Here is a 14,268-nt window from a genome sequence, read left to right on the forward strand (position 1 = left end):
GGTGGACAAACGGACGGACCGGAGAGAGGGGAGGAGGGAGATTCTGGAGGAAGGAGACCTGAGTGTTAAAGAGTCAAGTATATCCTTTAGGCCCCAAATGGGAACGATAAACCCCTACGCCCGGAGGCGGCATCGGCCTGGCTGCCTTCCCATCGTGCGCCAGCCCTGCCCCACGGCCGTTCCCCCGTGGCTGCCACATTCTCTTAAAATGTGAACCATGTGGCGACACTCTTGTGGAAAGCCCTTCCCGGCTCCTCATCACCTACGGCACAGCTTCCGTGTTTCTACTTTGTGGCCCACCATCCCTGGCTACCCCCCGAGTCACCCCAGGTTCTGACCGTTGCAAAACAGCCACGAGGTGCTGAGCGTTAGCACGTTCTTTGCAGCAATCGCCCCGCGGCGGGCAGCGCAGGTAGACCGGACGGTGGCCAAGGGGGCGTAGACAAGGTGAATTTCAAAGACCCGTAGCGGTCCGTGGACAACGTGGTTGGCAGGTGGGGTGTGGGCGGTGAGGAGAGGGGAGGGGAGGGAAGATCCCTGGGTTTCAAGCTTCCACAAACCCATCGAAGGGCGAAGGGGAGCTAAGGAGAATCCTAAGAGAAGCACGGCGGGCGGAAGAGCACGAGATGGGTTAGAGCCAGCCTGGCACTGGGGTGCGCTGAAGACGCCCAGTGGAGATGCGAGAAGTCAAGCGGTTCAAGGGGGCTCAGGAGCAGGTTTGGGCAACGGGTCGGTGTGGGCGTGACGAGATTCTCGAGGGGGCACTGGTAGAGGGTGACCACGCCAGCACTGAATGGGTCTCTAGAGGCCAAGGATCCTGCAAAGGAGCTGCCGAAGCGTTTTATTTTTGTTTGCCCAATGCCTAGAATTGTCGAGCATACAGTAGATGCTCAGCACATGTGGCGAGAGGCTGGGCACAGCAGCAGGACACGCCTGAAGCCCGGAGGGAAGCCATCCAAAGCTGTAAATTAGAGAGGGAGTGGAGAAGTATTACGGAGCCTTAGGAACTCAAATGTGATTCTTGAGATATTTCAAATTCTTAACACGTGTCCAAAAAGTCCAGAGATTTGGAACACCATGAGGAAAAAAATGGGTAAGAATTCTCTTTCCTTTGGTAGGTCACAGTCAAGCAGAAGTCACAAGCTTTGTACCCCACTTTTGATCTTGCATATTGTTCGGATTTCTCTAGCAAGAGGCTCTTCAGACATGTGCACAATGGTGCATCTTAGGTCTCGGGGCCAGCGGCGCCTCTGTCCTTGGCTTAGTGTCGATGCACCGGCCCTGACAAGGTCAACTGGTGGTGCTCCCCAAGGGGCAATGCCCCAACAACATGAGACAGCAGCACTGGTTGGAAAGCTAAGACCCCATTGTCAAAGGCAACAGCAGTCCCAAAGGATGCCTTTGCCTTCCTTGTCTCAGCATCTGACTTCTCAATGCTGCTGCCTGGCTGCCAAGTCCCTCGATTTACTACTGCATTTCATGTGAGGGCAGCAAGGAAAGGACTTGGTCTCTGGTCCGACTCTATCAATCACAGGAGATTAAAGCAATGCATGGAAGGTGGAAAAAAAAAATCTATGTTTTTTAATGAACCCATCTTTCCAGTTTCAAAGAGGCCTGTAAACAGCTGAGTGAGATGAACCATAGTCCTCATAGGATCCTAAGGAATGCTGACTCAGAAAAACAGACGGCCTGTGGCCAAAAGAAATAGAGGTTTCTCAGATCAACATCTTGAATTTGGCTTACCCTGCCCAATCCACCTGGCAGGCACCTCTGGGGGAATGCCAACCACATCTGGAGAGACCTGAATTCCCTACCTTCTCAGTCACTGCAACAGGATAAGAGGGCTACTGTTTTCAACCTGGAAACCTGTCGTGTTGTGGTTGGTTAACGGTTGCCGTGTTGGCCACTGTTCAGAGCCGGATGCAGCACTCTTAATGGACGGGGCTGGCTTGGAATGTCACATGAGTGGGCCACGCTGAAGCCGGGCTGCCAGGAGCTCAGCCAAGCCACAAGATGGCAGGAAGCAGCTGCCCAAGAACACCCCCAGGAGAGCAGGGGGAGGTGGGCTTCTGGCGGGGAGTGTGGCCAATAGGCCAATCTTCCCAGCCACAGCCTCCCCCACTTGGGTCAGATCCGTAACAGCCACATCAATCACCTGGTAGTGTAACAACAGCTAAATGACATCATTCATGTCAAAAGTGTTTATAAGTTAGAACAGGCCAACAAAGGTTCATCTAAAGACAGTGGGTTCAGCATAATCAGTAACAACTGATAGACACCCACTGAATACAAAGAGAACGATGCTCCACCTTCCATCAGGTAATAGTCCCAGAAGGACGGGTACCTCAGCCAGTGTCCTGGTTCACGTGTGTCCTTCAGTCTGGTCTGCTGCGTCTGCTACATCGTTATGTAACCCAGACGGACACTCACTTCGGAAAACAGACACTAAATGTTTCCTAAAATTCTGACTAAAGTAGAGAGCACTTATTAGGTAAGACTTGGAAAATGTGGGCTCAGTGCTTGGGTGGTGGCGGCAGAGAAGGCTGGGTCCATAATCCAGAGATTTGGGCAGGGCCTCAAGCGCATCAAAACAAGTAAAATTAGGTAGAAATGAGGTAACTATTTACTTGCAAGGTTCTCCTGGTGTGACTCTATAATCAAGAATCACATGGGGCACCTGGGTGACTCAGTAGGTTAAGTGTCTGACCCTTTATCTCAGCCCAGGTCTTGATCTCAGGGTTGTGAGTTTAAGCCTCTACTTAAAAGAATCAGAGTGAGCTTTAGTCCAGGGTCTGGGTTTCACTTTCCCCGAGCGTGAACGGCTGAACAGGTAATACAAATGCTGACCCACTGTGTGTGTATGTGGCTGATGCTACGGGGAAAGGCACGAGACGCACATAATCCCACTATTCAGTGCTTGCTCGTGGGGAGAGCAAAATGCTGAAATAACACACCAACTTGGGAAGTACGTTCCTTTAGCTTAGGGATGGCGGGGTCACATGATCAAAACTTTTAGGGGTGGCGGCTGTGGGTTGGAATGATTGGAGCAACCCCCTTCTCTGGGTCAGAGGGCAACGGGCAGGGCTCAGGAAGGGGTCCCAGACCCAGCAAGCAAAAGTTGCAGCAGGTCAGACTCACTCAGAGCAACCTTCCGACACCAGGGAGTATTTGCATGTGGGTGGGGTTCTTAGGTCAGTGTTCTTAGAGTCATGGACACTCACCCCAAAGGAAAACAGGGTTCCTCCATCCAATTCCGCCCCACCCCTCCAGAGGCACCGAGCAGCAGAGGCCGATAATCAATTATGTCACAGTTTCCAAATCAAGACCAAACTCAAAGCCACAGCTCAACAACCAAGAAATGAAAGCAACACTGGAGGTCTCAGTTTTCAATTTAACTAAGAACGGAAAACTGTCTAAAGTGTTAGTCTGTAACATCAAAAAACTAATACCACTCAACCCCATACATTCCCGAGACCTTGTTTTTAGCGTTCTCACGGTCTTCCTAGGATTTTCCTTTGCTTTCTAAGTCTCATTATTTCTTTCACAAGTGTCATGCCCTTAAGGATACGTCCTGAAGTTCAAAGGCGTGCTCAGGGTCCTCATCAGAGGGGCTGCTCTTGCACGTCTCCCTTTCTTTTTTTTTTTTTTTTTTTAATTTTTATTTATTTGTGATAGTCACAGAGAGAGAGAGAGGCAGAGACACAGGCAGAGAGAGAAGCAGGCTCCATGCACCGGGAGCCCGACGTGGGATTCGATCCCGGGTGATTCAGATCACCGGTGAATTGTTAAGATCTTTGCAGAAACAAGATCTGGGCAGTAAGCAAACTCCATTCCCAGAGCTAAGCGAAGAGCATGGAACAAGGCAGGTTCCCAACATGGTTTCCCCATCCTCTCTCCCTTGTCTTTCAAGAGCTCATAAAAGTCAGATGGTGAAGGGAGAAGTATGAATGATTCATATCCTCATTCCTCAAACCCAGCAAGTTTCTGAGACATGGAAAATTCTAGGGGCAACAAACATTTAGAAATTAATTAAAAAAATAAGATAAAATAAATTAATTCAAGACTGCAAGCAACTCCAGCTCTGTAACCGTGGCGCCCAGCACAACACTCGGCATGTGAACAATGCTCAATGCGCTCTTACGGACTGAGAGGAAATCAGCAACCCACCTAAAACAAAATGGCCTGCAGAGATCAAATCAGAGATCACGGTTTCCGTACCTGCAGCTGCACCGCCATCGGATACTCGCTACGGCTCTGGTTTTCCCAAAGAACTTTCTCCAATCACAAGATGCAAGGAGCTGGCTGACCCCAGAGACCAGCAGCCCAGTGTGCCCGGTTCAGGTGGCTAGTCTGAAAGCTGCATTGTTTCATTATAGGACTAGGCCCTAAATGTTGGTACCTTTTTGTCTTTCAAGTGAACTCGAGCAACGTCTGGATACAGTTGGAATGCTTAGAGAATTCTTTTTTTTTTTTTTTTTAAGATTTTATTTATTTATTCATGAGAGACACAGAGAGGCAGAGATACAGGCAGAGGGAGAAGCAGGCTCCATGCAGGGAACCCGACGTGGGACTCGATCCCCTGGGTCTCCAGGATCAGGCCCCAGGCTGAAGGCAGGTGCTAAACTGCTGAACCACCCAGGGATCCCCTGCTTAGAGAATTCTTGGTCGAGGGGTGCCTGTTGAGAACTTCTGAAACCAAAGTGTTTTGATGCCATCAATGTCTGATGCTTATCTCTGTGGAAGAAAATGCTCCTCCAGGAAGGGGTGCAGTGAGGAGGCCAGGTAGTGACATTTATTCAACACCCCTGATGGATAGGCAGCATGCAAGGAGCTTTACAGACATTGTTCTTTCTTTCTTTTTTTTTTTTTTTTCTTTTTCAAAGATTTTATTTATTTGAGAGAGAGAGAGAGAGAAAGGAGGGGAAGGGCAGAGGGGGAGGAAGAGAATCTCAGGTAGACTCTGATGCGGGGCTTGATCCCACATCCCTGAAACCACGACCCGAGTCAAAACTGGACGTTCAACTGACTGAGCCACCTAGGCGGCCCCCAGACATTGTTCTATTAGATGCTCACAACAACTCTCTGGGGTATTTGACAGATAAGAAAACCTGTCAGAAACTGAGGGTTACCAGAAGGGAGGTGGGTGGGGGACGGGTGAAATGGGTGATGGGGATTAAGGAGGGCACTTGTCATGATGAGCACCGCATACTGCATGGAATCGCTGAATCGCTATACCATGCGCTGGAAACTACTATTAACGCTGTATGTTAACTAATTGGAATTTAAATAAAAACTTGAAAAAAGGGGCAGCCCGGGTGGCTCAGTGGTTTAGCACTGCCTTCAGCCCAGGGCCTGATCCTGGAGACCTGGGATCAAGTCCCACGTCGGGCTCCCTGCATGGAGCCTGCTTCACCCTTGGCCTGTGTCTCGCCTCTCTCTCTCTCTCTCTCTCTCTGTGTCTCCCATGAATAAATAAAAAAATCTTAAAAAAAAAAAAACTTGAAAAAAATATCTGTCAGGGAGGGTAAGTCTAGAGTCCAAGGTCACAGAGGTAGAAAGGGGGAGTGGCAGGTTTAGGATCCAGATTTGAACATGCACTGGTAAATGGCCTCTGCAGAAGTGTCTTTACTAATGAGGGATACAGCATTCCTTACGATCCTAATTACTGAAGAATCCTGTAACAAACTCTGTTCTTAGAGCCTCCATATTCCAAGTGCTCTGCAAGGGAACAGGACCCTCGACTTCTGCTGTCACGTGCATAATTAGGATTTGTGTGATAGCAGATAAGGGAAACCAAGATGCAGATATTCCTTTGGGGGGAAAAAAGGCCCTTTCTCTGAAAAATATGTATATTTTTGTGTTTTTATATTTCTCAGTAACACCATCAACAAACTGAGCAGAGATTGATATACATGTAAAAACCTGAAGAGTTTTCTAGGCTCTCCCACCTGAGGCACACCGTGGCAGTAATCCCTCTAAGAGGCCCCTTTCCAGAAAATTAAATATGTCAGATCTTGGTTCATTCAAAAGGCACTGTTCTTTTTTTTCATTGTACACGCCTTGTATTTATGGAGGTTGATTTTTTTTTCCTATGATCTGAATTAGCAATAATAAAGAAGCAGGGCACTGAAAAGGAGAAAACTGCTAGCAAAATTGATATTTTAAACTTCTTTGTGTATCTAAACTACCTGGACATAAATAAATAAACAAACAAACAAACAAACAAATAAATAAAAACTACCTGGACAGTCTCTACTGATGGGATATTTCTTTTGTGTATGTGTGTTTTCTGATATTGTTCTTTCTACATTTAAATTCAATTAATACAGGGCAACCCCGGTGGCACAGCGGTTTTGTGCTGCCTGCAGCCCAGGGCGTGATCCTGGGGTCCCGGGATCCAGTCCCACGTCGGGCTCCCTGCATGGAGCCTGCTTCTCCCTCTGCCTGTGTCTCTGCCTCTCTCTCTGTGTGTCTCTCATGAATAAATAAATAAAATCTTTAAAAAAAAAAAAAAGACAAATGAGGACTACAGACGTATGAAAGACAACAAATTTAAAAATAAATAAATAAATTCAATTAATACACAGATAATGTATCATTGGTTTCAGAGGTAGAGGTCAGTGACTCATCAGGCTTCTATAACACCCAGTGTTCGTTACATCACGCGCCCTCCTTCATGCCCGTCACCCAGTTACCCCATCTCCCCGCCCACCTCCTCTCCAGCGACCCTCATGTTGTCTCCCTCTCCGATTTTATCTTGTTCTAATTTTCTCTCTCTTCTCATATGATCCTCTGTTTTGTTTCTTAAGTCGCACAGATGAGTGAGATCATAGAATTGTCCTTCTCGGACTTATTTTGCTTAGCATGATATCCTCTAGTTCCATCCACATCCTTGCAAATGGCAAGATTTCAGTTTTTCTGATGGCCGAGGAGTATCCCATTGTGTGTGTGTGTGCGTGTGTGCGCGTGTGTGTGTCTACACCACATCTTCCTTATCCATTCATCTGTCAACGGACAGCTGGGCTCTTTCCACAGTCTGGCTATTGTGGACATTGCTGCTATGAACAATGGGGTGCAGGCACCCGTTCGGATCATTACATCTGTATCTTTGGGGTAAATTCCCAGCAGTGCAACAATTGCTGGGTCATAGGGTAGCTCTATTTTCAACTTCCTGAGGACCCTCCACACTGTTTTCCAGGGTGGCTGCACCACCTTGCGATCCCACCAGCAGCGCAGGAAGGTTCCCCTTTCTCCGCATCCTCGCCAACATCTGTCATTTCCTGACCTGTGAGCTTTAGCCATTCTGACCGGTGTGAGGTGGCATCTCATTGTGGCAAAAGGCACCTTTCAAAGCCTGTGTTGTGGACTTGCATTCAACACGGTCCTGTAACAAGCCATTTATGAAGTATGAGAATCTCGACGCGGTGGCAGAAAGTACAACTGAGATCACAGACCCAAGAACAGCCACCAGGATACTTATCCTCAGGGTGAAAATCACATTTCTGAAGAAAACAGGATAAATATGGCGAGAAATACTTTTATAAACATAGCTGGGTGACTGTTGCCAAAGGAGGTGTTTCATTTGGCAAGAATCGGGGAGTCTAAAACCAGCCTTAATGTCAGAGGGACTTGTAACTGGAGACGTGTCGCAGAGCCTCGTGAAGCCTTCTGGAAGCCATCAGCCCAGACCCAGAGCCTGTGCTTGGAGGCTGGCTCTGGCCGCTGGAAATGATGCCACTACCATCGCTCCCCATTTTTTTTTATGTTTGGGAGAGAACTCCTGATGCCCCTTAACCTCTGCTTGCCTGCCACATACTAGAGGATTTATACATCTATACAAAAATCTATATTAAAAAGAAAATGTGGGACACCTGGGTGGCTCAGTGGTTAAGCGCATCTACCTTTGGCTCAGGTCGTGATCCCAGGGTCCCGGGAGCAAGTCCCACATGGGGCTCCCTGCATGGAGCCTGCTTCTCCCTCTGCCTGTGTCTCTGCCTCTCTCTCTGTGTCTCTCATGAATAAATAAATAAAATCTTAAAAATAAATAAAATAAAATAAAATAAAATAAAATAAAATAAAATAAAATAAAATAAAATAAAAATATAAAATAAAAACTGACCAAACAGCCTATTAGAGAAAGTAAACTTTTTGAGAGCTTACTTAGATTCACTTTTAGGATCTTGTGGTCACAAGACCAAAAGGGCTCTGTTCAAAATTCCATATTCTGGGCAGCCCGGGTGGCTCAGCCGTTTAGTGCCACCTTCTGTCCAGGTCATGACCCCGGGGTCCTGGGATCGAGTCCCACGTCGGGCTCCCTGCATGGAGCCTGCTTCTCCCTCTGCCTGTGTCTCTGCCTCTCTGTGTCTCTCATGAATAAATAAATAAAATCTTTTAAAAAATTCCATATCCTGCTTGATTTATGTTTTCCCAATATGTAAAAACCCAAGAAGTAGGCTGACCATTAGCGAGTTATTCACTGTACCCCAGTGCAGTCATCTGAACTACGCAGAGTGCTGGAAGCTTCAGGGTTGAGCGTGATTTCAACAGCTTACCACAGTGGAGTAGCTCAAATCCCAGGAAATGCAGTGTTTGCGTATGGTAAGCAACAAAGAACAAAGTTTGAGCAATAATCTTCTATTACATTAAGAGCAACTAAACAGACATGTCCTACTTCTCCTGCTCCAGTGGTCAAGAAGGGATGCTGAGAGATCAAGGCTTCATGAGACTCAGAAGAACAGAAACCCTCACAATGGCTCCGAAAAGCTCCCGTTGCACACACGGGGACAGTCTGCGGTTCTGTTGCTTCTAGAATCCAGAGGGAAACAGAGCTACCCCAAGTGCATACACGTTCCCGTGAGAATGTGCCCCAAAAGTAGTAACTAAAGCTGTTCAACTGAGGATGGACCTTAGTCTGGTTGCTCCTCTACTGACTTTCCTGCCATATGACACGTTACAAACCGGGACTGTCTCCCATTCCCCCCTGGTCCTCTCTGGGGGCCGGGGAGGGCAACGGGACAAGGGGCTCTAAGCCTCTGACTGAGGGACCAGAGAGAAGCGGAAGGAGCTTCTCCAGGACGTGCCCAGCTCGGCCGCAGCCCCGCCGGAGGCCGACCCGAGCACGGGGCCCCTTGGGCCAGGGCCAGGCTGCGGGGACAGGGCGGGAGGGACCGTGGGAGAGCGCTGAAGTCAGCGGCTCCCCAGCCTCTGAGTCAGCACCTTCCAGACCAGAGGGGCTGTCGGGAAACAGACTTCTCGCCCACAAAACCCCAAACATCACAGCCGTCCAGGAACTCGAAACCCACGGGCACGGTTCCGGAGCGGGAGCCCCAAGCTCACCCCACGTGCCAAGGCACTGGGGGCTGGAACCCCCCTCCCGCCCCGTCCCCGCCGCCAGCTTCGATGCTGGAGACACGCGGCCGGAGGAGCTGCTACGCTCAAGGGCAGCAGCACGTCCTGCCTGGAGCCGGGCTCCGTCTTACGTCCTTCCTAAATAATCAAACACAACAGTGACCTCATTCCAGAAACTGTTTTCCCCACGAAGACTTGGAGAGCTTCGCGTTTTGACTAGTTGTGGCTTTTCAAGCGAAGCGGTGGGGAGGGTACGTGGGGAGGCGCTGGCAGGAGAGCCAAAGTGTTCCGATCAATGAGGTATTACAGTCATTCAAGCTTAACTGCTGCTTAGGATAGAATATTACCCCAAAGAAGCAAGACACAAAATTGTATACTTAGAAGAAAGAGTTTGGAAAGCAAGATACTAACCTCTTGAAGTATGATCGACGGAATTATGAACAATTTATTTCACTTCTTTCTACTCTTCCAAACCTCAGGATGTTTCTCCAGCCATCTGACCGAGCACACTGTTTTGGAAGGAACGCGTGTGAACCAGTGCGGGAAGAGTTCCTCCGGGAGCACCAGGTGGTCCACACTCACCCTGGTCACCAAGAAGGGGGCAGACGGCAAGGACTGACCAGACAACTATCGATCGGATCGGTTTTCGAATTTTCTTTTGTGAACGTGCATGGCTTTTCCAATGGGGCGGGGGGGGGGGAGGAGAAAAGACGCACCACCCCAGCCATGCTGAGAAGTTAGTGACTTGAAACACAGTGTGTGGGGGAGCCTCCAGGGCGTCAAGAGCCTCCCTGCTCTCTACCCAGGGACGTGTGAGAGTCTCCCAGTACCACAGGGTTGTACGGATCATATGGAGTGCAGGGAGAGAACCCCCCGGGGTGGAAATCCGAAATGCAAGGGTGCCCTGCACCCCTAGGCCCTGTGCTGTATTCAGAGAAATGTTAACATCTGAGGGAGGAGAGGAGGCATCTACCGCGCGCTGGGCCCTGCCTCCTACCAAGCGCCACGTCTAGGTCTTTCTTCTTCAGTTTTCAAAATAACGCAGAAACGAAGGGTGATGAGCCATTTTGAGGCAGGAAACCCAAAAGCATGAGAGGGAAGCCACAGGGCAGCAGGCTGATGAATTAGGAGGACGGACTCTGCACACGTCATCTGACCTGGAAGCCCCTGCTCCCTGGCAATAGGGACACAATATGGTAGGAGCAGCCTTCTGGATAAAGACATAGCAGGGGAGAAAGGAGAGACAGTTTCATGAGACTATTTGCTAATATGTTTGAAACAAAAAACACTGCTGTAAGCCAGTTATAGACACTGCCAGGCTCCTTGGAGCTTTTATGGGAGACTAAAAGGGCCTGGGAGGCCACTCACCACGCTGGAACCCCTGAGGCAACGCCTGGCAGTTTATGGGGCCGGTGGGGTTTGGGGGGGCGTAGGGGAAGGAAGGGATGGCCCCTCTTGCACTGGCCAGCAGGGGTGGCATTGACTCAGAAAGGACCAAGGGCTCAGTGAGTCCTGTTATCCCAGGCCGAGCGTTAGGTGCCGTGTGCACGAGCTCTATTGCTCACAGGAGCTCGAAGCCCAAAGTGACACAAGCAGCAGGTGGTGGTATGGGATTTAGACTCAGGACCGCCTGACCCTAAGCACTTTTTCTGCTAACTCAGAGCCATCCAGTGAATCCCAATCTATCCTCACTTTGACAGACAAAAGAGCAGATCCCTGTGGCACGCTCAGAAATTAGGAAGAAACCTAATTTCTTCCACCTGTGACATTCCCCGTGACATCTTCCTTCCGTTCCTCTGTGACAGTCACATGGCCTGCACTTTCTGGAGCAATCCCAGTTGTGACCATGCTGGCCCCACCGCTCCCACGGGTGTCCTCATACTTGTCTCCCTGTGTGGTCAGCCCCAGGAGGCCTCCCCTGCAAACCCACGTCTGGGCCACTCGCAGTACTTGCTCCTTCCAAAGAAGGATGGTCATTCCTCTCACAGTGACAGGTCATTTTTTTTTTTTTTTAAGATTTTATTTATTTATTCATGAGAAACACACAGAGAGAGGCAGAGACATAGGCAGAGGGAAAAGCAGACTCCCTGTGGGGAACCTGATGTGGGACTCAATCCCAGGACCCCAGAATTGTGCCCTGAGCCAAAGGCAGATGCTCAACCACTGAGCCACCAAGGCATCCCGACAGGTCATTTATATGCTCTGATTTGCGTCCCATGTTTCTGCTTTATCTTCCCTCCTATACTCAAAGTTCCAAATCAGTGCGTCCCAGCTGGAAGCCCACTCTCGAGGGAGGAATCCCAGCAACAACAGCATACACAGCCAGAGGAACTACAATCCTGCCTAAGGTTGTTGCACTCCCCGGATTCGCAGGCAGCCCTGGTGTTGGATGGAATGAACCCCCTGAGACACGATTTTACTGTATCTCATCTCAGAATGCAACTCCCAGAATGGGGAACGGCCAAACTGTAATAGAACTAGAATCCATGGAAAGTCTTACGCTTACATGAAAAAACTTTAGTGCTCAAACATGACGCCACAAAAGCTTGGCTTGGTTGTAGTTCATTTGAAAAATTAAAAAAAAACAAAAAAAACAAAAACAAAAAAAAAAAAAACCTTCAGCTTTTGGTAGCAAAGCTAAAAAAAAAAAAAAAAAAAAAAAAAAAAAAACCCCAGCTCAACAGTATCACGTGCTGTTTCACAGACGAGACAAAGGAAAGTGGGCACATTGTTAGGGTGCGTTAATGGAAGTGGAACGCCCAGATCACAGAAATGTTTGGCTGAACTGTGGGCTGGGCCCTCGCTCTCCAGGATGACAAATAACACCCTCGATTCTGAGACGCACACTCAACAACAGAGCCCTCTGAGAAGGGGGGGGGGGGGGAGAGACTCGGTGTCTAGTGCAGAAAGAAGAGAACAGACCCGAAAAAAAAAAAAAGAAAGAAAAGAGAAACCTAAGGAATTTTCAGAGGTTTGACAGGCTGTCATATGGAGGAGGGCGTCCAGAATGTGAATCAGCGGGTGGAAATTACTGAGAAACAGTTTTCTGCTCAATCAAAAAGAAACTTCCAAACCGCATCTGCAGGAGATGCAGAATGATGGCCCCCAGAGATGACCCGCAGCCCGATCCCCAGAACCCCAGGAGCGGTGACGTCAAAGATCTCGAGATGGGGAGACTCTGGGATCACCCTTGTGGGTGCAACAGAATCACAAGGCTTCTTCTAAGAGCGAGCCAGAACGTCAGAGAGAGAAAGAGAGGGAGGGAACAACAAAGCAGAAGTCAGACTCCGCGAGAGGTCTGAGGATGCCACGCTGCTGGCTTTGAAGATGGAAGAAGGGGCTAGGAGCAGCCCTTAGAAGCCGGGACGGGGGATCCCTGGGTGGCGCAGCGGTTTGGCGCCTGCCTTTGGCCCAGGGCGCGATCCTGGAGACCCGGGATCGAATCCCACGTCGGGCTCCCGGTGCATGGAGCCTGCTTCTCCCTCTGCCTGTGTCTCTGCCTCTCTTTCTCTCTCTGTGACTATCATAAATAAATAAAACTTAAAAAAAAAAAAAAAAAAAAGAAGAAGCCGGGACGGGCAAGGGAATGGATTCCCCCTGCCCAGAGCTTCTGGGAAGGCACGCAGCCCCGCTGACACCTGGATTTTACCCAAATGATATCCACTTCGGACTTTTGACTCTCAGGACAGTAACAGAACACATTTGTGTTGTTTTGAGCCACTAAGTCTACAGCGACTGGTCAAAGCAGCGATAGGAGAAGAACGCGATGTCTAACAAGGGAAGGACCACTCCCGGCCCCAGGGAGCGCCCCGTCCCGGGAGGCAATCAAGAAGAAACTAAGCACCTACCTGTCAGGAATGCTGTGCCAGTAAGTCCTGGAGGACGCACAGCCCACCCCTCTGACTCTGGGGGTCCACAGGCACGTGGCGGGTGCTGGGCCTGCCGCCGTGTCCTGCTCGCTGGTCCCCCCTCCCAGGCCCGGTGGCAGGCAAGGCTTGCCCTCGCCTTCTTCCGGGGGGAAGCAGGTGGTCAGACGGGGCGCCCTGCGGGGGGGGGATGCGCCCTAGGGGGGCCCGGGCTGGCGGGGAGCCTACCTGAGCAGAGGACCCCTCGGTTCCTGGCGCAGGAGAAGTTGTCACACTGGCAGAAAGGGCCGTAGATCTTCCCGAACTCGCTCTCGAAGCAGGAGCACTGGTTGCAGCTGCACTCCCCGCGCCCGCTGCACAGCGGCCTGCCCTCGGCTTCGCGGCACAGGTGCTGGCGGCCGCTCTGGCTCTCCCCCTCCTGGCACTCGCACCTGCTGCCCAGGTGGCCGGGCTGGCACTCGCACAGGCCGCACACGTAGGTGCCCTTCCCGCCGCACCGGGCGCTGTCGGGCTCGGGGCCTGCGCTGCAGCCGCACCGGCAGTGGTAGGCGACGGCCACCTGCAGGCTGTCCCGGAAGCCCACGGGCCGCAGCGTGAACGCGGCCGCCGCTGGGCCGCCCGGGCAGCCCCGGGCCTCCGCCGCCACCTCGAAGGTCGCCTGCGTGGAGGGAGAGAGCAGACGCTGGGGCGCGGCCGGCCAGGGCCCCCACCAACCCCCCCTCCCCGGCACCCAGGGGCCCAGGTGAGCCGCCCCGGGGGGTCCCGGCCCCTGCCCGCAGAGGGCACGCAGCCCGGCCTGAGGTCACGGGAGGGGGTGCCCCCCTGCATTTCACCTTCATCCTGTGCCCCCCCCCCCTCCCCGCAATGAAAGTCACGCACCCCGCAAATCCCTTCTGGCCACGTCCTCTGTGCCAGGCCCCGAGCTGGACATGCCCTGACCTCACAGGCCAGACGTCCCCAGACCCTGGCACCTGCGCCCCCGACGAGGGACGAGAGGGCCCTGGGTCCCTTCCACAGGGTCTGTTTCCCTGCAGACACACCCAAAGGCTACGTG

General features: G+C 51.0%; 1 protein-coding gene across 1 annotated transcript in view; it reads right to left on the reverse strand.

Moving 5' to 3' along the window:
• The window catches only part of ITGB5 (integrin subunit beta 5), a 115,679-nt gene that overhangs the window by 19,313 nt on the left and 82,098 nt on the right, over positions 1-14,268 (reverse strand). The window contains exon 10 of the mRNA XM_038583063.1: positions 13,443-13,872. Within this exon, the coding sequence (XP_038438991.1) occupies positions 13,443-13,872 (430 nt within the window). The remainder of the gene's footprint in view (positions 1-13,442; positions 13,873-14,268) is intronic.

This window comes from Canis lupus, chromosome 33 (genome assembly GCF_011100685.1).
Source record: "Canis lupus familiaris isolate Mischka breed German Shepherd chromosome 33, alternate assembly UU_Cfam_GSD_1.0, whole genome shotgun sequence".
NCBI classification, from domain to species: Eukaryota; Metazoa; Chordata; class Mammalia; order Carnivora; family Canidae; genus Canis; species Canis lupus.